Source organism: Balaenoptera ricei, chromosome 7 (assembly GCF_028023285.1).
Source record: "Balaenoptera ricei isolate mBalRic1 chromosome 7, mBalRic1.hap2, whole genome shotgun sequence".
Classification (NCBI taxonomy): Eukaryota; Metazoa; Chordata; class Mammalia; order Artiodactyla; family Balaenopteridae; genus Balaenoptera; species Balaenoptera ricei.
This window is the reverse complement of record NC_082645.1, coordinates 9248745-9274500: the sequence shown is the minus strand read 5'-3', so window position 1 is coordinate 9274500 and position 25756 is coordinate 9248745. Positions and strand designations below refer to the sequence as shown.

The 25756-nt window shown below is 46.7% G+C and overlaps 1 protein-coding gene across 19 annotated transcripts in view; it reads left to right on the top strand.

Annotated features, from left to right (window-relative positions):
• Positions 1–25756, top strand: part of CLASP1 (cytoplasmic linker associated protein 1) — a 261428-nt gene that overhangs the window by 110092 nt on the left and 125580 nt on the right. For 18 of the 19 annotated variants that reach the window (XM_059927669.1, XM_059927668.1, XM_059927673.1 and 15 more), the window contains one exon: positions 2992–3059. In XM_059927669.1, coding sequence (XP_059783652.1) covers positions 2992–3059 — 68 coding nt within the window. Of the gene's footprint in view, positions 1–2991; positions 3060–12856; positions 13082–25756 lie in introns of those variants that run through there. The other variant, XM_059927672.1, reaches the window with a different exon arrangement.

Sequence of the window (25756 nt, the reverse complement as noted above, 5' to 3'; positions counted from 1 at the left end):
AATAGGGCACTGCAAAGCAATGGAAAACTTAACTGTTCTTACCAAGATTCAGCCTTTTTGCTTGAAGAATGCTCGGATTGTTGCAAGCCTTTGTTTAATTTCCAGTTTTGGAAAACTTGATTTTGCCAGATTTTGCTGATGTTTTCTTTGCTTCTTTGGAGGAGCAAATTTTCAGAGGTCCTTACGGTGCCATTTTGAAGGGCTCCTCCCCGTGTGCTTTTATAATTATAATATTTTCTCATCTCTTTGGAAATATAAATGATATATTAAAAACTGTTCGTAGTCTCTTCTCTAAGTTGGGATTTGGGGGTATGTGTGTGTTCCTTTTGGTCTCTTTCATATTACAAGCTGTGCTCATATAGCTTATAATCCTTTGTACCTGCTCATATTTAAGAGTAGTGGACTGAAAAGCCAATTATAAACTCTGAGTGTAGAGCTGGAGCTTGTTTACCATGAGATTGCTAGTATTTGCTTTTAGGAAATTATTTTAAACTTATGTTATAAAATATCCTAAGAAGGTGTAATTAGATCTAAATCTTGCAGTAAAATAAACACCAGTTGCATTGAAGAGTTGAAAATAAAATTTAAATTCAGAAAAATCAGAGGAAAATGGTACTGGGTTATTTGTCAAACTAGTGAAGAAATTTATTTTATATTTGAGATCCAAAGATTTAAAATTTAAAAAGTGCAAAAAAATTGGTGGCTTCAGAGGGTAATCATTAGTTATGTATTCAACGTCTTTGAACGTGTAAAACTCACCCTTTCAGACTTGTGCAAGTTGGTAGGTCCTGGGAGAGGCATTTTATATTGCTGTGCTCAGGGCTAGGAGACAGAAGGCATCCCCAAGGGAGGTTTTGTTGCTCTTGGACTGTCATAAAGCCAGGCTCCTGCGATCCGGCAGTGGTCATCTGGACAGGAGCCATTGTCTAGGCAGCTATTGAGACAGGAGCTGGAAAGCAGCGGGAAAGCACGCCTGCCTGAAGTAATTCTGAATTACGGTGCAGGTGCCAACAACGGTCATCATCTTAGCCTTCCCATACCTACTTGTTTGGGCCTACCGGTTATGGGTCCCGTGGCCACGGTGAGGAGACCCTACCTGCGAGCTACAGAGAATCTACAGGTGCTTGCACAGTTGCCATCGATAATGGTGAATGCTCTCCCAGGAACGGAGGAAATACTCATCCCTCCCAGTGATTTCAGGGACAACCAGCTGGAGGTGCCCTTTGTCCCCGATGTGCAGCCTTGCAGACGTGCTCACGTCAGAGGGTGTGGCTATGATGCAATAAAGTGGTAACTTGGTCAGGGCAGGCCCCGGCAACCTGTGTAGGGATATTATTTATGGGCTTGTTAAGCCAGTGGGGATCTTTGTCACTTATAAAAGGGCAGGTGATGGAAACATCATAAGAACTTGATTCTAAGGCATCTTTCCAGATTTTTAGTAACCACGGGAGTTGCAAGTGAGCAATAGTTTTACTCATCTGGTCCTAGGATGACAAATAGAACTTTAACTCAGTGCCGACTTTGATTCATTGGTCGTAGCTGCCTGGAGCAGTTTTGGGAAGGATTCTGAGGCTACATCTGGACTTAGATGGAAAGATGGGTTGAAAAGATCAATATCCGCCATGGGACGGGAAGCAGGAGGGGCCGTGTTATCAGGCTGGTTCATCCCCTTCACTTACCTCGTGTTTGCTCATGAGTATTTTTGGCTCCCCTGTTTCTTAGAATGTCACAGTCTAAGTAGAATAGAATGACGTAGAGGTAAGTAGGAGCTCTAGAGGGTGGGACCTTCCCACACTCAGCATCTAACTAGCTCAGTGCTGGCTCAGCCAGTGAACGAGTGCATGAGCTGAGACCAGAGTGTGTGAACTACCTAGTTTTCCACCTTGCGGGCGGGGGCGGGACCAGGCACCAGCCTTCTCATTCGGTGATGTCACCCTCCTGCATGACGTGATGTGTGGTGTACACAGAATACCAAAGATAACATAGGTCCCATTCCTACACCCAAGGGGCTTCCATCCTGGTTGGAAAGGAAATCAAACATGTTTGAAATGATTAGAGCTTGTATGACAGGCTGGTTTGTAAGAAAGTGCTAACGTTTCTAGTCTAGTCCTGGAAATGGGTGGCGCAGGTTTCAATGCAAAAGTGCGTGACTTTGGAATCTGAACCTTTAGGCTTATTCCAATATATCTGTGTTCGCTCGGAAAGCCTCTTTTTTCTTGACTTTTCCTACAAGGTAAACCCCGCCCCCCCCGCCCCCCCCAATTTTCCTCTCATTTTTGCTGTCACTAGGATGGAATATTTGGTGGTTAAGGAGTTTTGCTTCTTTTAAAATGTCATGGTGAAAATGATCCACTAATAGAAAATACATGTCATGCAGATTTTTAAGCTGAAGATTATCCAGTCACAACATTTGCTTCTAGAGAAATTATTTATAGCATTTTTAACATAAGCAAAAGTCACAGAAAAGCCTTTGCACTGTAGTATCAATGCATTTTGAAAATCTTTATCCTGAGTAATCAGCAGTCTGTGCTTAGACAGAAATAGGAGAAATAAACACATTTCATGATGCATACGTTTTGCGTAGAGACGTCAGTCAGTTTAGTATAATGTCTGAGAACCTGGGCTCTGGGTTCTTACTCTCAGGGCTGACATCTCCACCCTGACCAAGTGTGTTACCTTAAGTAAGGGGGTTTTGATTTCCTCGTCTGTAGTAGGGGATACTGATAACCCCTTATACAGCTGTTACAAGAATCAAAGGAGATCTTTCAGGTAGAGCTTAGGTCGGTGCTTGGCTTGTAATAAGCAGGTGCTCACTCATTGTTGGCTATTGACAATGCTGTTAGCATAGCTACTGTTGTTGTTAGGTGGGTCTGTTATCAATGAGTGAGACTCACCTTCAGTGTATACTATGATTGTAAATATGTTAATGTAATTGTAATATGGTTAATAGTTTGTATAATATATATATATATTTTTTTTTTTTTCATACAGGTTGAATGTAATTTTTACAAAATTTGATGAAGTCCAAAAATCTGGAAGCATGATACAGTCTGCAAATGGTGAGTAGAAAAAGCAACCATTCTACTTTTACTTTTTCACTTCCACTTTTAGCATAAGTATTACTTACACTATATACTATTTCTGAATAGCTGAATTTGATACCTTGATAGGAGTTTCTAGGTCTCAGGATTTAACCTCCATTTACCCACTTTCCCAAGCTCGAAACTATGGAGTTGTCATTGACTTTCTTTTATAACCTGCACTGAATCCATCAGCTAATCCTGTTGCCTTTATTTTTAAAAATATGTCTCGAATCCCAAAGATTCCCCGTGTAACTGCTTCTCTCCTCCCAGTACAAGCCATCACGGTGTTTTGCCTGCACTCCTGATTTTATTCTCTCCCCACACCTAAAGTCTGTTTTTCACTCAGCAGCCAGACTGATCCCTTTAGAATGTAGCGCAAGTAACGTTAATCCCTTGTTCATCAGAATCCTCCAGAGCTTTCCCAGCGCAGTGACTCACGGTGCCCCACCGGGCCCTGCCTGACCTGCGGCAGCCCCCATTCTGAGGTCATCTTCCATTTTTCTTCCTGAAAGTTCTCTTGGCTCTTGCTGATTTTTAACATGTTTCTCCTGCTTCAGGGCCTCTGTGCTTGTGATTCCTTCTGCTTGAGGCACTTGTTCCCAGCTGTCATTAGGGCCTCGTCCTTATTCCACCCAGAGCTCGGCTGCGGGCCCACTTCATTACACAGGCGTCCAGAACAGCACACCCAGTGTTGTAAGGGAACGCTCTCTGCCCTCACCTGGCTTGACTTTCCTTCTTAATGAATATTACTGCAGAACTGTTTTTTTGTTTATTCATGAGGGTAAGAACTTTGTTTTTTTTTCTCTTCTTTATCCTTAACGCCGTTTGGAAGTCTTCAGAAAGTCCATTGCCAACAAGAAGTTTTCTAACGTTGGATACATCATTGTATCATAGCTGTTTCAGGATTGCTAGGGATCTGAGATCATAGCGTAGCCTTCAGATTTTGACTATCTTGAGGCTGTTAAAGAAGTTTGAGTGATTTCCCGCAAAGGGACATAGTACATGAGGGCAGAGCAGGAAACAGAATCCAGGTCTTTCAGCTCACACTCTAGTTGTGTACCCGTCGTTACCAGTACGGAATTTGTCTTTATATAGCATGTTTCTTATAAAATGCTTTTTTAAATTTTCTTTTTCATACATTTGTAAAATCATTACAGTATTCAAAGAAAAAAGATTAATTATGATTCTATCACCAGCAAATCAGTTTTCATTTTTCTGTATTATCTTCTAATTAATTTTCCTATAACTGTATAATTTGTATGCAGTTTTAACCATGGCATAATTTCTGCATATTACCCTCTACTTTTATATATACTTTTCTATGTGCTTTCAACAGTATCATTGGTAAAGCTGAGACCAGTGATGAGGGGGGTTGACAGTGTGCGTGGGCAGGGTTGTCCAGCCAGTTGCTAGACACGTGCTTTTATTTTGTATTTTATTTTATTTTATTTTTTTAAATTAATTTATTTATTTTATTTATTTATTTTTGGCTGCGTTGGGTCTTCCCTGCTGCGTGCGTGCTTTCTCCAGTTGCGGTGAGCGGGGGCTACTCTTCGATGTGGTGCGCGGGCTTCTCATTGTGGTGGCTTCTCTTACTGCGGAGCGCGGGCTCTAGACGCGCAGGCTTCAGTAGTTGTGGCTCATGAGCTCTAGAGCACAGGCTCAGTAGTTGTGCCGCACGGGCTTTGTTGCTCCACGGCATGTGGGATCTTCCCGGACCAGGGCTTGAACCCATGTCCCCTGCATTGCCAGGCGGATTCTTAACCACTGCGCCACCAGGGAAACCTGATCATCAGCATATTTTAAATATTAAGATATAATTCATACCAAAAAAATTCACTTTGTTAAAGTGGCTTTTCATATAGTCAGAAAATTGTGCAGTTATCACCAGTGTCTAATTCTAGAAAATTGTCATCAGCCCCAGGAAGACCTGTGCCCAGTAGCACTAGCTGTTTCCCTGTCCTGGCAGTCCCTGGCAGCCTGTCTTCTGTCTTTGTGGATTTGCCTGTTCTGGACATTTTATATAAATGGAATCCTATGGTGTATGGCTTCTTTCACTTAATGTTTTCAGGGTTCATCCACCTGGTAGCATATGTCAGTACTTCATTCCTTTTTATGGCTGAATAACATTTCTTTCTATAAATACACCATGTTTTGTTGAGCCACTCAACAGTTGAAGGACATTTGGGTTGAAGTTTGTGTTTTTCAACTTTGTTCTTCTTTTCGAGATTGTTTTGACTGTTCTGGGTTCCTTGCATTTCCATATGAGTTACAGGATTTTGATAGGGACTGTGTTGAACCCGTCGACCGGTTTGAGGAATATTGCCATCTTTTTTTTTTTTTAATTTTTATTTATTATTTATTTATTATGTTTATTTTTGGCTGTGTTGGGTCTTCGTTTCTGTGCGAGGGCTTTCTCCAGTTGCGGCGAGTGGGGGCCACTCTTCATCGCAGTGCGCGGGCCTGTCACTATCGCGGCCTCTCTTGTTGCGGAGCAGAGGCTCCAGACGCTCAGGCTCAGTAGTTGTGGCTCACGGGCCCAGTTGCTCTGCGGCATGTGGGATCTTCCCAGACCAGGGCTCGAACCCGTGTCCCCTGCATTGGCAGGCAGATTCTCAACCACTGCGCCACCAGGGAAGCCCAATATTGCCATCTTAACAGCATTAAGCCTTCTAATCCATGAACGTAAGATACCTTTCAGTTTATTTAGGTCTTGGAATTCTTTCAACAATGTCTTGTAGTTTTCAATGTATAAGTCTTGCACTACTATGGTTAAATTTATTCCTAAGTATTTTATTCTTTTTGGTGGTATTGTAAATATAATTCTTTTCTTCATTTTATTTTTGGATTGTTCTTTGCCAGCATATAGAAATAAAGTAGAATTTTATATTTGATCTTGTATTTGGCAACCTTGCTTAACCCATTTTTTAGCTAGATTTTTCCTCTCCAGTAGATTCCTTAGGATTTTCTATATACTAGGTCATTTAATCTGTGAATAGAGATTGTTTTACTTCTCTCTTTCCAATCTGGATTCCTTTTAGGGTGTTGCTTTTTTTTTTTCAAATGCTTTTTTTTGATGTCAATTGATATGATTGTTTTTCTTTAGCCTGATGATATTGTGAGTTATATTGATGGATTTTTTTTGGGTAATAATCCACTCTTGCATACCTGGAATAAATCCCACTTGGTCATAGTGTACAGTTCTTTTTATACAGTGTTTTCTTCAGTTTGCGATTACATTGTCAAGGAGTTTTGCACCTAACTTCATGAGAGAGGTTGGCCTGTACTTGTTCTCACCCCTCGCCCCCCCTTTGTCTGACATGTTGATTTTTAAGCATGCCGAGTGTCGTTCAGTAAAAACACGCCTACGTATATCTCCAGCCATTCTCATTGCTCTGCTTCTCTCCTCCCCTGTACAGCAGACTTCTCCTGAGACGTCTGTGTTAAAAAAAAACAAAATTCAACCGAGTAAATTTTAAAGATCTACTTGGCTTTACTGAACGAGTCTTGAGTTGGGTGGCATACCATCTAGCGAGGGTGTGTGTGTCTGGGGGGTTGCTCCAAAAGGAGTAGAGAAAGGGAAAGGTTTTTTAAAGGCAAGACAAGGAAGTCATAAACAGAAAAGATTATTTCAGGCTAAAGTAACCCACCTGTGGGGGACGGGATGGGTCTGTGTGGCAGTGACCTCATCTTCACTGGGGCTGGAGGACGCCCACGAGACGGGTGACCTCCCTGGTGCCGACCGGGAAATTCCTGGCCGACCGCATGAGACCGCAGTTGGTAGGGAGGTTGAAGCAGCAGTTGGGTTGGGTATTCAGCCCCACTCTGGCGGTGCGGCCTAGCGTAAGTGACTCCGTCTTGGGCCTGTGGTTTGCTTTTTTAAACATCCGTATTCCCTGTCTCAGTCTCTTCGCCTAGTCACCTCCTCAGACCGCCCCAGGCTCAGGGTCCGCTCACGTCACCGACACAGCTGCCGGCGCTGTTACGGGGTGGTGGCCACGCTGCTCCACCCGCTGGCGTTGCCAGTCTTCGCCCTGCCCGGCCTCTCACCATGCTGGGCACTGTTGACCCCCATCTCCTCCTCCTGGAAGCATCCTTCCTCCTTGCCCCCTCTGGCCTGACCTCCTTTTGATTTTTTTTCCTGCTGTTGGGCTGTTCTTTCTAGGTTTGCTGTCTGCTACTTGCCACTAAATTCTTAAGGCTGGCTCGGTCCTATGCCTTTTTCTTTCTCAGGCAGTGCTCTCCTTTGGGTTATAATTATCCATGGCCGGAACTCTGTTTACTAGCCAGATAACATGTTTTCATAAATGCGTCTCTTGCCCACACCCCGTCTCAGTGCTGCTAACCGTATGTGAAGGAGCTGCCTGTCTGACGTTTCTTCTTGTACTGGAGACACGTACCGAGACTCACGTCCCTCCTCTTGCTCAAAGACATAACCCAGAACACCTAAACATGACCTCGTCCTAGCTTCTCTCTGTACATCTTCCGTGGACGACTGCTCCGCTGTCCACCCAGGCGTGTGAGTCAGGACTTCCGTGTCATCCCGGAGGCCCCACCTTCCTCCCCGCCTGTGTGCCTCGTCAGCGGCTCCTGTGGGTGTGGACGCTTCTCAGCGGCCCCAGCTCTCGTCTCCAGCCCCTTCGCCTGCACTGTTGAAGCCACCTGCTTACGGTCCCCCTGCCTTCTCCCCCCGGTCTGTTCTGTTGTACGACGTTGCCAGAATGAGGACCGATCTCTCTCTCTGGATGAGAACTGCTCTGTGGTGGAAGAGACTGAGGCCAAGAGGTCTTCTCCTGTCTCCTTCTTCCTTCAGCCCGGACAGTGTTAAAAACATTTATAAGTATTACCTGCACTGTCACTTTGATGTTAGCCTGAGAGGTGTTCACTTTTCAGAAGTCTGAGCAGGTCGGACCCCTGCTTTCTTGAAGGTGGACACAGCCTGTAGCCAAACACTCTGGACGCACCTGGGGGCAGCCTCAGAGCAAGGTCTTCTGACCCCCCTTCCCCTTTCATTTCTTTATTTGGAAAATGTTAAATGTATGTTAAAGTGGATAGATGAGAATAATGGAGTCCCACGTGGGCACCACCCAGCTTCACCAGGTCTTGTTTCATCTCCATTCATCAGAAATAATGGGCTGTAAGTGAAGAAGAGCTGGAACACATTATGTCATTCAAGTCGGGTTGAAGACGTGGGCATGGCCCTTTCTGTATTTTTTAGTAGAAACATTAATATAGAAAATGAGCATCAGTTCCAGATTAGGTATATCCTTCTTAGGAATTTTGCAACCATTAATCTCCCGAAAATAAGCACACCGTTGTTATCGTCTACTTTTAAGAACAGAGGGGGCTTCCCTGGTGGCGCAGTGGTTAAGAATCCGCCTGCCAATGCAGGGGACACGGGTTCAAACCCTGTTCCGGGAAGATCCCACATGCCGCGGAGCAACTAAGCCCGTGCACCACAACTACTGAGCCTACACTCTAGAGTCCGTGAGCCACCACTACTGAAGCCCATGTGCCTAGAGCGCATGCTCCTCAACAAGAGAAGCCACTGCAATGAGAAGCCCGTGCACCATAACGAAGAGTAGCCCCGACTTGCCGCAACTAGAGAAAGCCACGCACAGCAATGAAGACCCAATGCAGCCAAAAATAAATAAATAAATTTATAAGAACAGAGGAAAACCAATTACAGTTGGTGACTCCTGTTTGTTTCAAGAGGAGGGAAAGGCATGAACATCATACGTTAGCTGCGTGCTGATGGTGGCTGGGAGGAGGGCTTCCGTCCCATAGGGTTAGACGAAGGCTTTCCGAGCAGCTCTGTGTTGCAGGTGGATTCTGCCCCCTGCCCTCACTACTCAACATGATTAAAAAAAACTCTTCTTACTGTTTCAATTCATTGCTCTCAAGGTACTCCCCAGTCCTTAGCGGCCTGCTGCAGCCGTGCTCCATCTGGCCCTGCAGCCTCCTCCGCCCGGCCCTCCCCTGGGGCCACCTGTCCTCCTGTCCTCCTTACCCTTCCTGGTGCACGACTCTTCTGTCTCCTCTTTCTTACCTCGCTGTTCCTCATCCTTTCCAGCTCAGTATTCCCTCCCTCTGGCTCTAGAAAGCTTTCCCTGACCTCCCTGTTGGACACTTCCAAGCATCCCCTACTTTGCTACATTTGCTGATTATTTGACCGATGTCCCTCTTCTGCATTGGACTCTCAGCCCCCTGAGTACAGGGCATTCTAGGCCCCAGACACCTCCATCTGTCTTCGTCTCTTAGTCCCGGTGAGTCCGCTGGGGTTGGCTCATTTGAGGGACATCAGTGTTTTCCTCTGTAATCTCTTAGTATTGATAATACAGAGTGCATACTTGGAAACTTCATACCTGAGGTACCCTGGTCCTTCTTGTTTTCTACTTTTCCCTATGGACTGTTGGGTACCAGATGAGAGTTAGACCGGAGGAAGAAATGAGTCAAAGGCAAAGAGAGGATGGTAACATGGGGCTCATTTCCAGGTTCCTAAACTGCCTTTGGGCCAGGGTTCCGATGGATGGAGGGCCGCCGTGTTTGATTCATACGCGTGTTCACAAATGTACTTCCTAGGCTGACCCGACAAGCCGTCTGTTGAGTGATCTGTCTCTCAAACCCCATTTGTGAAAAGTCAGCCTCTCTTCACAGCAGGGGGACTTAACAAGTGACTCAACAAGGACCTAGCACTTTAATGAGTGGTGACTGGGTGTGGCCATGGCAGGTGTCCGTTTTGGAGTGTGGGTGCCCGAGTCCCCCGCGGGACGGGTAGACAGAGCATCAGGGAGAAGCCGAAAGGGGCTGCTGTGGACGAGTGTGGCCATCGTTCCTCCTTAGGCAAGGCTTCTGTGTCCCCGCAGCACGCGCAGCACGCGGGCCGTGTGTGACTCGGGGCACAGCGCTTCCCTCCTGGAAGCCGGCTCACTCCTGTGCTCTGCAGGGTAAATGAGGTCGGGTGTAAAGCTCCCAGCCTTCCCTGGACGGGGTGGGTGCTCAAAACGATAGGTTTCTCCTCCATTGCTCCATCTCAGGGATATATTCTTTTTTTTTTTTTTTTTTTTTTTTTTAATAAATAGAACATCATTTGAGAATAACTCTCATACTTGTGTTTCTTGTAGAGCTTTGGGTGATTTTGGAGTATACATTTAAAATTTAATGCACTTTTTCTTTAACAATAATGCACTTTAAAAAAAATGGTGTTTTTGAGGTGTAATTCACATACCATACAATTCACCCACTTAGAGTATACACTTCAGTCATATTTAGTATATTTACAGATATGTGCAATCATCACCACGGTCAGTTTTAAAACATTTTTGTCACTGCAAAAGAGAAACCCGGTGTTCTTAGCCGTCACCTTCCTGATTCCCTAACCGCCCCCCACCCCTGCCCCAGCAGCCGTGAATCTAGTTTATAAACTTGCCTGTTCTGGGCACTTCATGTAAATGGAACCACACCGTACGTGTTGATGTCTGTGTGGCCTGTTTCATTTAACATGATGTTGTCAAGGTTCATGCGTGGTGTGGCATCAGCACCTCTGTTCCACTGCACAGCTGGACCACATTCTGTTTATCCTGTCCATTCAGCCAGTGATGCACATTTCGATGGTTGCTACCTTTTTGGTATTGTGAATAGTTTACAAATTTTTGTTGAACGTATGTTTTCAATCCTTTTTGAGTATATACCTAGAAGTGGAATCGCTGCATCCTATGGTGATTCTGTGTTTGAAGAATTACGTATTCCTCTTCTTGAGGAACTGTCAAACTGTTTCCCACCGTGGTTTCCACATTTTATATTTCCACCAGCAATGTGTGAGGGTTCTGTTTTCTCCACATCCTCTCCAACAAGACAAAACAAAAAACACCATTTTTTCCTTTCTTTTTTAAAAATTACAGTCATCCTAGTGGGTGTGAAGTGGTATCTCATTATTTTGCTTTGCATTTCCCTCATGACTAATGATGCTGAGTATATGTTCATGTGCTTGTTGGTCATCTGTAGATCTCATTTGGAAAATCTCTCTTCAAGTCCTTTGCCCGTTTCTAAATTGGTTTATTTGTCTTTTTGTTGTTGAGCTAAAAGAGTTCTTTATATATACTAGATAACAAGACTCTTATCAGATATTTGATTTGCAAATATTTTTTTCCCATCTGTGGGTTGTCTTTTCACTTTCTTGGCATCTGAGTTTTTGATTTTGATGAATTCTAATTTATCTGTTTTTTCTTTTGTTACTTGTGCACAGTAACGCTCCTTTGAGTAAGAAATAAAAGCTCTGGATTTGAGCTAAGTTGAAAGGAACTATTAATGTAATAGCAATACTCTTAGGGAAGAAATGGGTTTTGTCTTGGGTTGTATTTCTTGACATGTTCAAAATTATGTTGTTCTAAGATGTGTAATTGATTATATTTATATAAATGCCACAGACTTCATGTTTTAGAAGTGTAAGACTTGTGACTAAACAGCAGTGAAAAAGCATCTGAGCAGCAACTGGAAATGGGTGTCCTGTCTGTAATAGAATACTTCATCTTTGTATGATTCTTTTTTGTTGCTAGGTTACCTGAAGGCCTTTCGGTTTTGAATGGCAAGAATATGGGAGTTAAAAATATGTTGTTTTATAGATGTTTCTTTTTTCTTTTTTTTCCCATCTCCATATAATTAGCAAACCCCTTGAAGCAAAAATTACAGTTTTTCCTTCTGTGGGTTTTAAAAAGCAAATTATTTTCTGTGTACGTTTTAAAAATCACGCAGATGTGCTTACGCTCGTGGGAGAATCGAATTTTCAGTGCGGAAGAGCCAGTAATTATAGACTAGTCATATTGTCCTTTATCTGCAGCCACTTCATGTTCTTTAATTGGATTTGATTGAAATGAGGCCCATGCTTGTTAATTTGGTTAAAAATGTGCATGCTTTTGAGTTTCTTGAGCAAAGCTGACGTGTTCATGAGGAAAGAATGAAAGTATCATGCTGGTTCAATCTTGAAAATTCCATAATAAATCTGTAGCTAAAGGAAAAGTACTTATTTGCTAACAAAACTGTAAGCTAGATAATAGATAATCAGAAAATTGTAATGTATCTAGGGTGTCATTTTGCTGCAAAAATGCAACCTGCCCTCTGTTGTTTTACTAAAAAATTTTATAATTTGAAGAACGTTAGATATCGTCTCTAAGTTTGTTGGAAATGAGAACTACAAGTCTGAAAACGAATAGACTGACGATGGATTGTTAGGTAAGATCTGAACTGCTGCCCAGCATAGCTGGGACAAAGCATTCATTGTTGAAAGGCTAATTGACTGTCTTTTCTTTTTTAAGAAGCTAAGCCGCCGTTATTGTGCAGTCTTTAAGAACAGTGGTTGTGAATAAGTGGATCAGGTCCGATGATGGGTTCCCCGCCCTCCCCCCACTTGTTTACTAGACTCTGCATGTTACGAGGTTTGGGATTCTGGCTCAGTATCTTAGGCAAGTGTTTCCGTAGTCACGGCCGCGGGGGTGGTGTGCTCCAAGGCTGGCAAGGGCACTGTGCTGCACCAAGGAGACAGCCCCTAAAATAGCCTGGAAGGGACCGTCTCTGGCGCCAGCTTAAGTAGCTTAGGCTGCAGCTGACAGCTTTCTTTATCATCTGTGTGGGAATGCCATAGCTTTGTGACTTTCTTCTCATTTTAAGTTTATGTTAAGAGCGTTCTCTGTTTTTCCGGGGGGCGGGGAAGGGGGGGAGTCAGGTAGCTGGCTAACATTTTTTTCGATACCAGTGTTAAAGAGGGCTCTCTGACTTGCGTCAGATGGGAAAGGTGCCCCCGCCCCTTGAACAATCACTGTTCTGCGGAGTGTAGGCTTTCATTTTGGAATAGGGCGGCCGCTGTCCTTGGTGCTCAGATCGCACTGAAGAAGCCCTGTGGGTGGAGAGTTTGCTGAGGCGTCAGCGGCTGTGAGCAGGTGTAGCTTTCAGAGCAGTGTTTTTATTTGTACCGCGGTCACTGACGGTCATGACCACTGGGAAAGGTAGGCTATTCTAATATATTCTGGAAAGTGTTTGTAATTATTGCTGCTTAACTAGGAAATAAGATATTTAAGGTATTTTATCATTGCTTTGAGAACTGAAGATCATGGATGAAACTTAGGAAAATAATTGTTACGAGTATTTGCATTTAGGCAGGGAAAAATTGTGAAACCTGCAGCTCTATTAACGTTAGTGTTGACCTTCAAGGACCAGGAGAGAGCAGGTAGGCACAGTGAGCCGAGGTTGGCTGTGTTTTCACCAGCCTCTGTTTATTTTATGTGCTTTCAACTTTTTTTTTCCTGCTCTCTTGTATTCACAGTATATGGCTCATGAAAATAAATTATTTTGCAATTACAAGACATTTGTTAATAAGTATAGGCTGTCTTGAAAGGACTCTACTGGTTGGAAATTTCTATGGTTTTCCCAACAGTGGGCAGATGAAAAACACGTATAAATCAGAATAGTGCAGGGGTGCCGCTTCTGTCTTGAGAATCATTGTGTAAAATTTTTTCCTTTTAAAAGATTTACATTTTTAAAATGCGCAGATGGAACTGAAAAACTATGAAAGAAGTGTTGTTTACAAAGGTCTTATTGATTAGCCTTCAGTCTTTCCACGGAGGTTTTGCCAGGTTTTGGCAGTGTTGAAAGGATATGAAAGAGCTCCGTGTGACGGAGGTTTGTGTTGGAAGAAGGGTGCCGTGGACGTGCTGTGAACCACCTGTATCCCTGTCTAGGTTTCCTGTGGGATGGGCTTCCTGGCAGGCTTTTAATCTGTTGTCTCTGAAGGATATTTCCAAACCCTTCAGCTGAAATAGGTATTAACACAGAATAAATTGTGCACAGTAACAAGTGTTCGTTTGTCTCCCTGCCGGGAAATTGGCATGTGTCCAGCTCATTGGCTCTGTTCTTTTGTCGTAGATTGTTAAGGTGTGTATATCTGTCTTCTTAATTTGGTTGAGTTTGCCGAAAATGGACGTATTGGAAGGTGCTGGATTATGTTTGTTAATTATATTTTAAAATTGAGAATTGAAAGCATATATGGCTAGTGGTCATTTTTCTTTCACCCCTTTTGACAGTATTCTGTATTCAGCTTAAGTTGCTGTAGGAAATCAAAACCTGGGCAGGAGAGCTAAATAATTCATGTTCTGAAGTGACCTCTTTTCAGAACCCTTCATTCGAGGATTTGAAAGTGTGTTACTTATAAGTAGCATTTGTCTTACGTTGTCATCTTGTAGTTTTTTTTTTTTTTTTTAAACAACAGGGAGACATAATTATGTGATTGACCATTTTATGTTAAAGACTGTGGAGAAAGCCTTGTGGCTCTGACTTTAAAATAAAGACTGTTCTCTCACTTGATAAGTCCTTTCCAATAACCTGTCTCCTTAGTCACTGTTACCCGAAATGCAGGCTTTAAAAGCATTTTAAAAGGGTACTTTTTACCCTAGGGAGCTGCAAGTATAGTAGGAAACAAGGATTAAATGCTGTTTCTCGTAGCAGGGGCATATTTGAATCTTCCCCTGTCAACCCATGGTTAATAAGGGACCCATAACAGTCTGTACAATATAATGCCAGCCATTTTCTACTACGGTTCTGTGTATTTTAGTATTTTCAAAGCACTTTCCCGAATGTCTCTTGTTTGTTTTTGTTTTCTGATTCTCACAGCAGCCCCAGGAGGAGTAGGCAGGGAGACGGGAGGTTTGAGTTCTCTAAAATGGGCTGGTGGCCCCGGACTTTGCCATCCCTGACCCGCCCTCCATCCAGCAAACTGTCACCCAGCTCAGTGCTTTGCCCCTACTGTTGTGATAAAACCCTGGCTTTGTTTCTTTGATTCTGAAATTGTGCCATTTTCAGTATAGATGCCTTGGGGGAATAGTTAAAAACTGTAAGCATTCAAAGAGATATTATTAAAACAGGCATTGGCCTGTTTAGACACATAGTGATCTAGACACTTGGAAGATGTGACATCCCTAATCAGTTGTTTGCCCAGTGTAGGGCGGGTGGGGGGCGAGGGGGGCGGTTCTGGGATTGGAAATCACCTTATGAACATGATGAGTTTGTTTTTGAGCGCAGTGTGGTATTCCTGGAGGGGGAAGTGCAGGGGAGATGGCAGGGGCCTTGCAGGCCATGCTGAGAAGCTGAGGTTTTTATCGTAGGCCATTTGCTCCTCAGAGTTAAGCCTTTAAAAATTGGGCAGAGAGACTGATACAGGGTGACCAACTTTCTTATTTTATTTTATTTTAAAAAATATTTATTTATTTATTTTTGGCTGCGTTGGGTCTTCGTTGCTGTGCGCGGGCTTTCTCTAGTTGTGGCGAGCGGGGGCTACTCTTCGTTGCGGTGTGCGAGCTTCTCATTGCGGTGGCTTCTCTTGTTGCGGAGCACGGGCTCTAGGTGTGTGGGCTCCAGTAGTTGTGGCTCGCGGGCTCAGTAGCTGTGGCTCTCGGGCTCTAGAGTGCAGGCTCAGTAGTTGTGGCTCGTGGGCTCAGTAGTTGTGGCTCATGGGCTCTAGAGCTCAGGCTCAGTAGTTGTGGCATGCGGGCTCAGTAGTTGTGGCTCACGGGCTCTAGAGTGCAGGCTCAGTAGTTGTGGCGCACGGGCTTAGTTGTTCCACGGCATGTGGGATCTTCCCGGACCAGGGATCGAACCCGTGTCCACTGCATTGGCAGGCAGATTCTTATCCCCTGCACCACCAGGAGAGTCCCAGGGTGACCAACTTTAATTTCACCAAATATAACATAGCAACAACCCAAAGACCCCACCGTATCTCTTATTTCAGAAAACAAGGGACATTAACACCAGTTAAAAAAAAAAAAAAACGAGAGAAAATGAAATGAGGTAATTTAGAATAAATGCTGGTCTTTTCAATGAAAGAAATTTAGCTCTATGAGAAATGTACAGGTTTTTCCTTGAAGTTCTCAGTTTGGTGCAGACGGGTTAAATCATCCAGAAAGTGTCATCGTTCCTGTACATGGTGCTTGGGTCTAGGTGACGGGATCGTAAGCGTGTGCACTTCGGAGCCCCTCCATTGGCGTGTGTGTCTGTGTCTGCCTGGACAGTGTGTGGCCTGGGCGGGCGGCTGGTCTGTCGGCCCCGGTGCCTCGTGTTCAGGTTGGCGAGCTGCTGTGAGAGTGAATGAGATGATGCACGTAGCACCTGTGCGATGTGGAGACACAGTCTAATGGGAGGCGAAAGTTGGATTTAGCTTGAAAATGACGTGGTTGAGCTTTTTGTTTCGATATGGAAGCTCCCTTAAGAGAAACAAGGTACAGAATCGGATGCAGAATAAGGTCTCTTAAAAAGAAGCTGCCACCAGTGCTCTGATCTTGGTTTCTACCACTGCCAGGGTCCGTGGGGATGGCAGATTTGAGGCCTGGAGCAGGGGCTGTACACAGTGAGCCTGGGCATCTTGCAGCGCCAGACAGTAGGGACGTGCCCCAACCAAACCAAACCAAACCAAACCAAAACTGTGACGGGGGTATGTCAGCTGTCACAGGGGGCAGCTGAAAGATTCTCACAGACTAGAGCGAGAAGAGTTTGATCGATAAGGTAGCACCGGATTATGACCCAGAGTGTAAGTGTTGGTGAGTCTGTACCGATGCACATCGATGGTCGAATAAGTGTATAAACAAGGGGAGGGGTTGGAGGTGAGAGCCATACCAGCTGCACTTCAGGATGATATGAGAGGAGGGGGGCCGGGGGGACGTGGTGGGAGATGGCTGCCGGGCTGAGTGGTGCTGGGGCCAGCTGAAGCAGGGCACTTGGAGAGTGAGCAGGTTTGAGTGTGGGGAGATGATTGTAGTTTTGGACCCTTGAACTTAGAAGTTTATTTGTATGTGGCTTTGATTCACGTGGGTTTGTGTCTTGGAGTAGAGATGGGGTTGGCATTAGAGGACTAAGATTTATCAGAATGGAGCTGTTTATTGTCAGTTAGATTGTCATCTTATTTCTCTCTTTCTTCTTACGTAGAGGTGTGATTATTTGCCTCCCTTGGGTTCTTGAGAATGAAGTCATTAAAGCAGGGATGGAGGATTTGAAGGATTATTGCACAAGAGGCAGCTAGATCTTGGTGCAGTTGCTTTAATATGAGAAGACATTCTGGCAGGGACCCTCTTCCAAAGTTGGCTCTGGATTTTTCCAGCTGACTTGCTTTTGCTCCTGTGTAGTGGTTGTCAGGAAGAATTGGGTCAGGGTTGGTACAGTGATAATTAAAATGACATTTCCAGACGAATGCAAAGTGTAGATCTGATATTTGTGGGATTTGGTTTCTGACATTAATTAAGCACAATACCCTTTTGGCCAAGTTCAAAGGTAAAATAAGTCCTGTGGTCAAAAGGAGAAAAGAAGATTAAATCAGGGAAAGGATCCATTGTGATTTTTGTTACTGTGACATTCAGAGGTTACCCAAGGTGTTGAAAGATTAGTTGCTGATTCCTAGAAGATTAGTTTTCAGTCATCAATATGCAGATTTTGTCCACAGCAGTTAAAGTTGCTTAAAACTCCCCCCTTTCCATGAAATAGTAAAAATGTAAGTCCAAATATGTTCACTTAAATACCTTCGTGTGATTTTGGAGCACTTAAAAAAAAATTGTATTTATTTATTTTTGGCTGCGTTGGGTCTTCATTGCTGCGTGCAGGCTTTCTCTAGTTGCGGCGAGCGGGGGCTGCTCTTTGTTGCTGTGCACGGGCTTCTCATTGCGGTGGCTTCTCTTGTTGGGGAGCATGGGCTCTAGGCGCGCGGGCTTCCGTAGTTGTGGTGCACGGGCTTAGCTGCTCCGCGGCATGTGGGATCTTCCCGGACCAGGGCTCGAACCCGTGTCCCCTGCGTTGGCAGGCGGATTCTTAACCACTGCGCCACCAGGGAAGCCCTGGAGTACTTTTGTGAGAAGTTTAAGTACCAGTTTAAGTGCCCTACTCTAACTTATTACCATGCAGATGATTGGGGTTATTATTATTAATAATTACCAGCCTGTTCAGCAGTCTGTGTGCCTGTACTGCCCTGGGGTCAGTCCTGATGGCTGCCTGGGCTTTTTCAGCCCAGGGACGTTGTACACATTGACCCCAGTGGAGTCCGCGCTCCTCGTCACCCAGCTCAGCATCTGCTCAGCTTCCAGGCGCCGCTGTCACGGTGCGGAGGCCTTGGGGTCCCTTCCCTGGGCCTCGGTAACCTCTAGGAATTTCCTCTCTGAAGCCTCCCCGTGCTGCTGGCCGTCAGCTCTGAGAGTGGGAGCACTTTGTTCTCTGAACTATTGGCATCCGGTTGAGGGCCTGGCACAGAGTGGGCACCTAAAGGCCTTCTGAGAACACAGGTAACGGGTATGTGAACGATGCTCTTTCTGCAGATGAGGGACAGGCTCAGAGGAGTCCAGTAACTTGTCTAAACTAAAACAGCGCCAGGGATGTCGAAGTCTGGAGAAGAGCTCTCTGAAACCTGTGTACTTTTCACCACACACCACGCCACGCCATCTCCCAAGGTTACAGTCACATGGGGAAGATTGAACTCCAGTTATTGGTATCTTTTCTCAGTGGAACCGCACACTAACTAACTGGTTTTACCCCCTGTGCTAGAAATGCCAGAGTCTTTATCCAGCACGAAAGCGTGTAGCGCTGAGGTCGGAACGCTTTCCTCGGCCCGTCCTCCCTGGTGGGCACGCACACAGAGGCTGCTTCTAGGCTCAGCCCGTCACCTGACTGCACGTGTGACTGTACCACCTGTGTGCACCCGTCCCCTCGGCACGGATGCGCAGACATTGAAAACAGATCTATCACTGACCTTTGGAATTGGGAGAACTGACTGAGCAAGGCAGGAAAAATAGTAGAATAGTTAGGATGGGCTTCGTGGGTTCTTCTTATAGCCAGGTTCAGGGCTGAGTAAGTGTGTACATTTGATTTTTATAAAAGTGAAATTGGAAAAGAAAACAATTGAAAGGCCCTCTTTTCTATCTTAAAGTTTACTTTTGGTGTCTTTAGTTTACTTGGGTTTCTTTGGACAGAAGCGGGAAATCGGGTTTGAGTGTGGCTCTCTGCGTTCAGGCACCCACAGCTAGGGCGGCTGTCACGGCGGTCCTAACAGCTGCCTGCACGTGCTGGCGGCCACGAGGCTGAGCCACAGGGTCGTGAGTCCGTGGTGCCCTTTCCAGAGAGGAAGGACAGCCCCGCCCTAGGGCCCTTTCCTGCGGGAGGCGCTCTGCCCTTTTTTGCTTCGTTGTTCACGGCACATTGGAACTTTGCTGCTACCCTTTCTCCCCGTCCTGCTCTTGAGTTCTCTGCTCATGACAGAGATGCCTGAGTGATCCTCGCCCCTGTGATGATGGTGAGCTTTGTGTCTTTGGTGGAAGCCACCCCGTCCAAAATGTCTCTCACCACCCCCTCTGCCTTTTCCCTGCTCCGCTGCCCTATGCTCTGGTCTTCCGCTGCATCACCCTTACCCCCGGTTATCTGTCATACTTGCGTTTGCGAATGTGTTCTCTCTCTTCATAGTGCAGGTTGCCTGCGGGGCGGGCGGGGAGCCTGCGCTTTTGTTCTTCCTGTCTTCCCAGGGCCTGGCAGAGTGTCCGGAAGGGACTAGACCCTCCCGCAGTCACGGGACAGGACAGAGGGACAAAGGAGGGAGGTGGTTGTCAAAGTCGGGCAGCCGCCAGCCTGCGGTCCTTCTGTGAATTTCTTCAAGGAGAGCAACGCTTTGCTCGTGCATTAGAACTTCAGAAAGAGGGTCTGTTCTCTCCTGCCATTCTCTCCTCATTCCTTTCCTCTCCTCCGTTTTTCTTCCCTCTTCCCCACCAGGTTCCTTTTTTGTCTCTTTCCTTTCTTCCCTCCCACTGCTGGGAGGAGCCCATTACCTGCTGGAAGGCAGTCTGCTGTCAGAGCACATTTTTGAGCCGGGCTGAGGGGCTGTGGTGGGGTCCCCCCGTGTGCCCAGAGGTGCCTGCGAGGCTGACTTTTGACCGGCGGCCAGAGGGGAGCGCGGCTGTCCGCGCTCATAAGCACCCTCACATGGCGGTCTCCTTTGGCGTAACTGGGAACCTGTTACGTGGGAATTGACTTGGGAGCTGGGGAGGGCTGCGGGGCTCAGGGTAACGGTGAGGTGGCGCCGGTGGCGGCCCAAGGGGACGGCCACGTGGTCTGTGCGCTCACATGCCCTGTTCTTAGGACCAGAAAATAGGCACATGATCAGTGTGAAGGACAGTTATCAGACAAGTAATTTCAGCAGTAGGCTTACAACTTACCAAAAGCCTCTCTGAGGATATCCTGCACCTTATGTAGTATAACTGTACTTACTTCTACTTTCTCCCCTTAAAATACACAGGCTCACAGCCTCCCGTGGTGTTGATATTGCCCTGAGCTTTCCTTTGCTGGCTTCCTGTTTTTAGCCTGCAGCTGGGTGGCCTCTACACCTGGCCAGGCATCAGAATGTCTGTCTTAGAAGCCCTTAGCTGGCAGGGGCTCAGTCTGGATGATTCTCTAGACAAATAACAGCAACAAATCTGAGTGCCATTAGCAGTTAAGGGGCCCAGATGAGATTAAAAGAATTTCAGAAAGCGAACTACTTTGAAATTTTCAAACAAGTTATTCTTGGTTTATTACTGTTTGCTTTGTAATTATGTAAATAATCATGGCATTGTGAACTCCAAGTAGCTAAGAGAGTAAGTTCAGTAAAAGATACTAAGGCCTTAGCGGTAGTAAATCGGTTTTTAGCCTGTGTGTGTTACAGTTAGTTATCCAAAGGCCCTATTCTTTATTAACACCATAGAAAACCATCAACTGTAATGTGACTTCTAACTTTTCAGATGGTAAGACTGGAATTGTTCAGATTTTAATGAAAATTGCACTAGAGAAACACGGCCCAGTAATAGTTGGAGAAGATGAAATAGACCCAAGCTCTTGCTGCAGTTACTCAGGGATGTTTACTTGGAAGGATCTCCAGATTCTTAAAATTCACAAGACTGTGAATTTTTGTTCACTACAATGGTTAATTCTTTCTTAGAATCTCTTTTTGAGCTGTCCTGAGCTTGACTGATCTGTGTTTCATGGGATTTAGTGTAATCCCTTGGTAATCCCTTTGATGATCTTGTTTCCTAGGAGAGAAGCCTGAAAGTAGCTAAACATTCATGGCCGGAGAATACAAGAGTCAGTAGTGAATTGACTTAAACTTTCTACGGGGCTCTGTGCAGGGGCTGAAGCAGGAGGGATTCCAAGTTGTGTGAGGAACTGTCCTCTGCCCCAGAGCACCTGTGGCATCTGGAAGAGAGAGAGAATCACACAAATGACTGATGATTTAAGCCTCCTGTGCCCTCTCCTCCTCTGGCCGAGTGACCTGGGGTTGGGTGGCTCGTGGAGGGCGGTCCCAGGTCCCCGCTCTGTGACCCTCGTGGGCAGTAGGAGCGTGAGAGGGAAAGGCACCCCTGGGGCAGGCTCCTCCTGCGTTTCTCTCGCCCTGGATCTGTCCAGATTTTAAGGCAGTAACACACCTATGGCTGGAAACGACGGTTCTTGGCAGAATGGAAAGCCGCGTTTTCCGTCTGGCCGGGAGTTCGTGGTTGCTCACCAGACCATGTTAATACGGGGACAGTTCAAGTCTTTCCCGAGCTCCGTGGCCAGCTCTTCCAGCAGGAAGGCTGGTGCATCCCCGTCTTCCCTACTTCACCCCCTGAGATACTCAGGATAATAAAGTAGCCATCTCTTTGCGTCCCTCCCTTTCGGTTGGTTCCAAGAATGAGTTTATAGCCTTTCTGAGGTGTGTTGGGAGATACTCTTCTTCAAGGTTGATCTTCTGTACCTGATGATTGCTGTGTCGCTGTGGGTTCTTTTCTTTGGGGAAGGCATCGTATTAACAGGGTTAGTTTAAGTTGGGCCTTCACACTGGTCAGGAGACGCCAACTTCAGTAACTCAAACCGCTGGGCACGACTTGGCGACTGTGTCCTCTGCTTCCCGGCGCCCAAGATGGGGACAGTCCCAGAACGGTGGGGCTCCTGGACCCGTCTGTGTGCAGAGGGGGCCGCTGGCTAGTTTGTTCCCTGTCCCTTGCCCCTCCTCCGTCTGTCCGGGAGCCGTCTTTGGAATGTGTGCTCTCTCACCGTGTGTTCACTCAGCGTGACGGTCTACTGTGTTCCTGAAGCGTGTAGGCTGTGCACCCATTTAAAGCATTTCACGGTCCCAGTTCACGTGAAGTCCTCCGGTATCGGACACAAGTGATGGAGTGAGTCACGTCAGAGGGTGGGGCGGGGTCACAGGGAATCCTTCCTGGCTGATTCGGCCCTGTTCTATGTGCCCCTCTTCTGTACCCACTTGGCATATCCTGTGCGTGCCCTTAGCAAAGCGCCAGACTGAGTCATAACTGCTGCGGGTGTGTGTGTGTCTGTTTCCCACGCTGGACCGTGAACTCCAGGATGAGAGCCACGCCTTCCTGTCTGCACCCCACCTCCCAGCAGAGTACCGGGCACAGAGGTGTCCTTGGTAAATGAATGCAGAAGAGACGAAGGAAGGAAGCTGCACGGGGTGTGCTCTTAGTATTCTGAGGCGGTGTCCTCTCCAGTAACCCCCGCTCGCGCCCCCGCCCCCGCCCCCCAGGGGGGAGTCCACTGCCTCTGGGCATCCATCCGGTTTTGTTACAGAAGCAACAGAGGGGGCATTCTGAGACCACATCACCTCCCAGGTGACCCTGTGCCTTGGACTTGAACTTCCAAGTCACAGGCAGGCTGTGGAGGGCTTAGAGAATTTAAAAGTTGGTGCCACTTGGTGGAAGCAGATTCCTAATTTAGTTTTTTTCCTTTACCTTATAAATGACACATTTCTTTCCTGTGACCCTGAGAAAATTGTCGTTGAGACCATCCCAAGGCTTCTTGACAAGGGGGCAGGTGGATCCTTCCATTTTGGAACCAGCTCTACAGAAGGGAGTTTGAGGCCTTCTTCTGTTTCTCAAAAATGTCCCTACATTTCTTTTACTGTATAACCTGAATTAGTTCTATGCCTTTTATAAGAGCATTAAAAGAATTCTGTTCCTCTAAAATACGACACAAATGAACTTATCTACGAAACAGGAACGGACTCACAGACGTAGAGAACAGACTGGTGGTTGCCAAGGGGGAGGGAGGTGGGGGAGGGATGGGTTGGGAGTCTGGGATTAGCAGATGCAAACTGTTGTATATAGAGTGGATAAACAACAAGTTCTGGGCTTCCCTGGTGGCGCAGGGGTTAAGAATCCTCCTGCCAGTGCAGGGGACATGGATTCCCTGGTCTGGGAAGATCCCACATGCTGTGGAGCAACTAAGCCCGTGCGCCACAACTACTGAGCCTGCACTCTAGAGCCCACGAGCCACAACTACTGAACCCGCGTGCCACAACTGCTGAGCCTGCACTTTAGAGCCCACGAGCCACAACTACTGAGCCTGTGTGCGACGACTACTGAAGCCCGTGTGCCTAGAGCCTGTGCTCTGTAACAAGAGAAGCCACCACAATGAGAAGCCCCTGCACCACAACGAAGACCCAACGCAGCCAAAAATAAATAAATAAATAAATAAATAAATAAATTTATAAAAAGACAAACAAAAAACCAACAAGATCCTACTGTGTAGCACTGGGAACTATATTCAGTATCCTGTGATAAAACCACAGTGGGGTAGAATATTTTAAAAAAAGGATGTATGTATAACTGAATCACTTTGCTGTACAGGAGAAATTAACTCAACATTGTAGATCAACTGTTCTTCAATTAAAAAAAAAAGAATTCTATTCCTAATTCTTCAGCTCCATCCACATATTTTTGAAAGGTTGCTTTTTTGTACTCAGAGCATCACACAGTGACAGAGCATAACAGCTGCTGTTTGTTGAGCAGCTGGAGTTTTCCTGCCTTTGCGTATATTGTCTAATCTGTGTGACACCCCCTTAAAGTGGTACAGAGAGTCCCTTGATTATAAATGGTACACCTCCACTCCAGGTATATACGTAGAAAGGGGGATTAATTGGCTCGATTAACCGAGGGGTCGTGTTTTGTCCCCAGGCACACAGACGCAGCGTTGGCCTCCGCTCTCCCCCGACCTCTGCTCTGCCTTCTGCTTGCTTCCCGCTTCCCTCTTAGGCCGGGGCCTCCGTTCTTTTGGCTGCAGCAGTGCTAGGCTGCCCTCCACCCAGCCTCAATCCTGCAGAAAGACAGGCTCTGCCTGTGACTTAGGTGGCAGGTGGGGCAGAGCCTCTGGGCCCCACCCAGCCCCGAGGCAGGGCTGTGGTCATGGGGGGGGGGGTCCTCCAGGTCTGTCGGAGCTGGCAGTGGAGGAGGGCTGCCTTCGGATGATCCCTGTTGGTGGGCAGTATCACCCTTTTTTCACAGACAGGGAAACAGAGCCAATTTCCATTCTATTAAACCTCTTTTTATTTTACTTTAATTAATTAAATAAAGGGGAAGCAGGTTTATTTAGAGAGATACACGTTGCATAGGCAGAAGGCAGACTCCGTTTTTAAACCCCCTTTTCAGCCTCGAGGTTGGCCTTGATGGAGGTGCAGGCCGGTGGCCGGTGGCCCTGCGCGGGGACAGGCTCACTGCCCAGCGCCCGCTGTGCGTTCCTCCCCCACGAGGCCGGCCGTGGGCTCTGCCGCGTCTCTCCTGAGCTGCTTGTTGTCGCCTGCTCACAGGCTGTAGAGCAGCGGCCGGCACGTTCTGCATCCGGCGCCGAAGAAGAAGCGCGCCCTGACCTGCGCGGGGAGGGCTCATCAGTTGTCCCCGGCGGCGCCGGTGTCGGCGCCGCTTTGCTCTGGGTCCTCTCACCTCTCCTTTGCCTCTCCAGCTTCTGGTCGTGTCTGCCCCAGTTGCTTCCTCTTTTCGCTCCCTTCTTAGGGAATGAGTAAGCCTGAACTGAATTTCCTCCTTGTCCTCCCATCTTGGCCCCCACCCTCTCCCCGGCTCATCTGCTCTGCGGGCGTCGGGTGGACATGCGCGCGGCCGAGGGGCGGAGACTCGTCCTGGGCGTTGAGCTCGCCTGCGCTGCAGCTCTGCTCTTCTGCGCGGACAGTGGGCGACTGCGGCCGTAACACACTTTCAGCGCCCTCGTCGCTCCCGTCGCGCCGTGTCCGGTTTTTGTTCTGTGAAATGTGCCAGTGTTTCCCGCCAGGTTAAAACTTTTCTACGCCTTGTGCTCTGAAATGCTTAAAAAACATTGCTTAATTTTGTACGCAGAGCAGAGGAAGTTCTGTTTCAGAATGTGGATATCGAAGGGTGTTCGTCACTGAGCACTGCTAAGTAGGACTGGTCCTAGTTAGTACTGATGCCGAAAGCTCAGCTTCTCTGTGCATCGGCGCCGAATCGAATCCCAGAGACAGAGTTTCAGGGTGAAGTGGAAAAGAATAGCTTTACTGCTTTGCCAGGCAGAGGGGGACACCGTGGGCTCCTGCCCTCAAAACCGTGTGTCCCAGGCTGGGAGGATGTGATGAGGGGTTGTACAGCAATAGTTCAAGGGTGGGGTTGCTGTTCACATCCGCCCTCTGGAACTCAGGGAAGGTCATGGAAGCTGGAGTCTTGCCTATGAGAAACGGGCGACAAAAAGGCTTTCATGCCCAGAAGCCCCTCAGCGTCCTTCTTGGTTTCACTGCTGGTCCATACTGACTGGGTCTGGGGGGGGCACACTTACCCCACTCCCCGTATTTTGACAGAGAGGAGCGTAGGAACTTTGTAGAGACACAGCCTTTTACC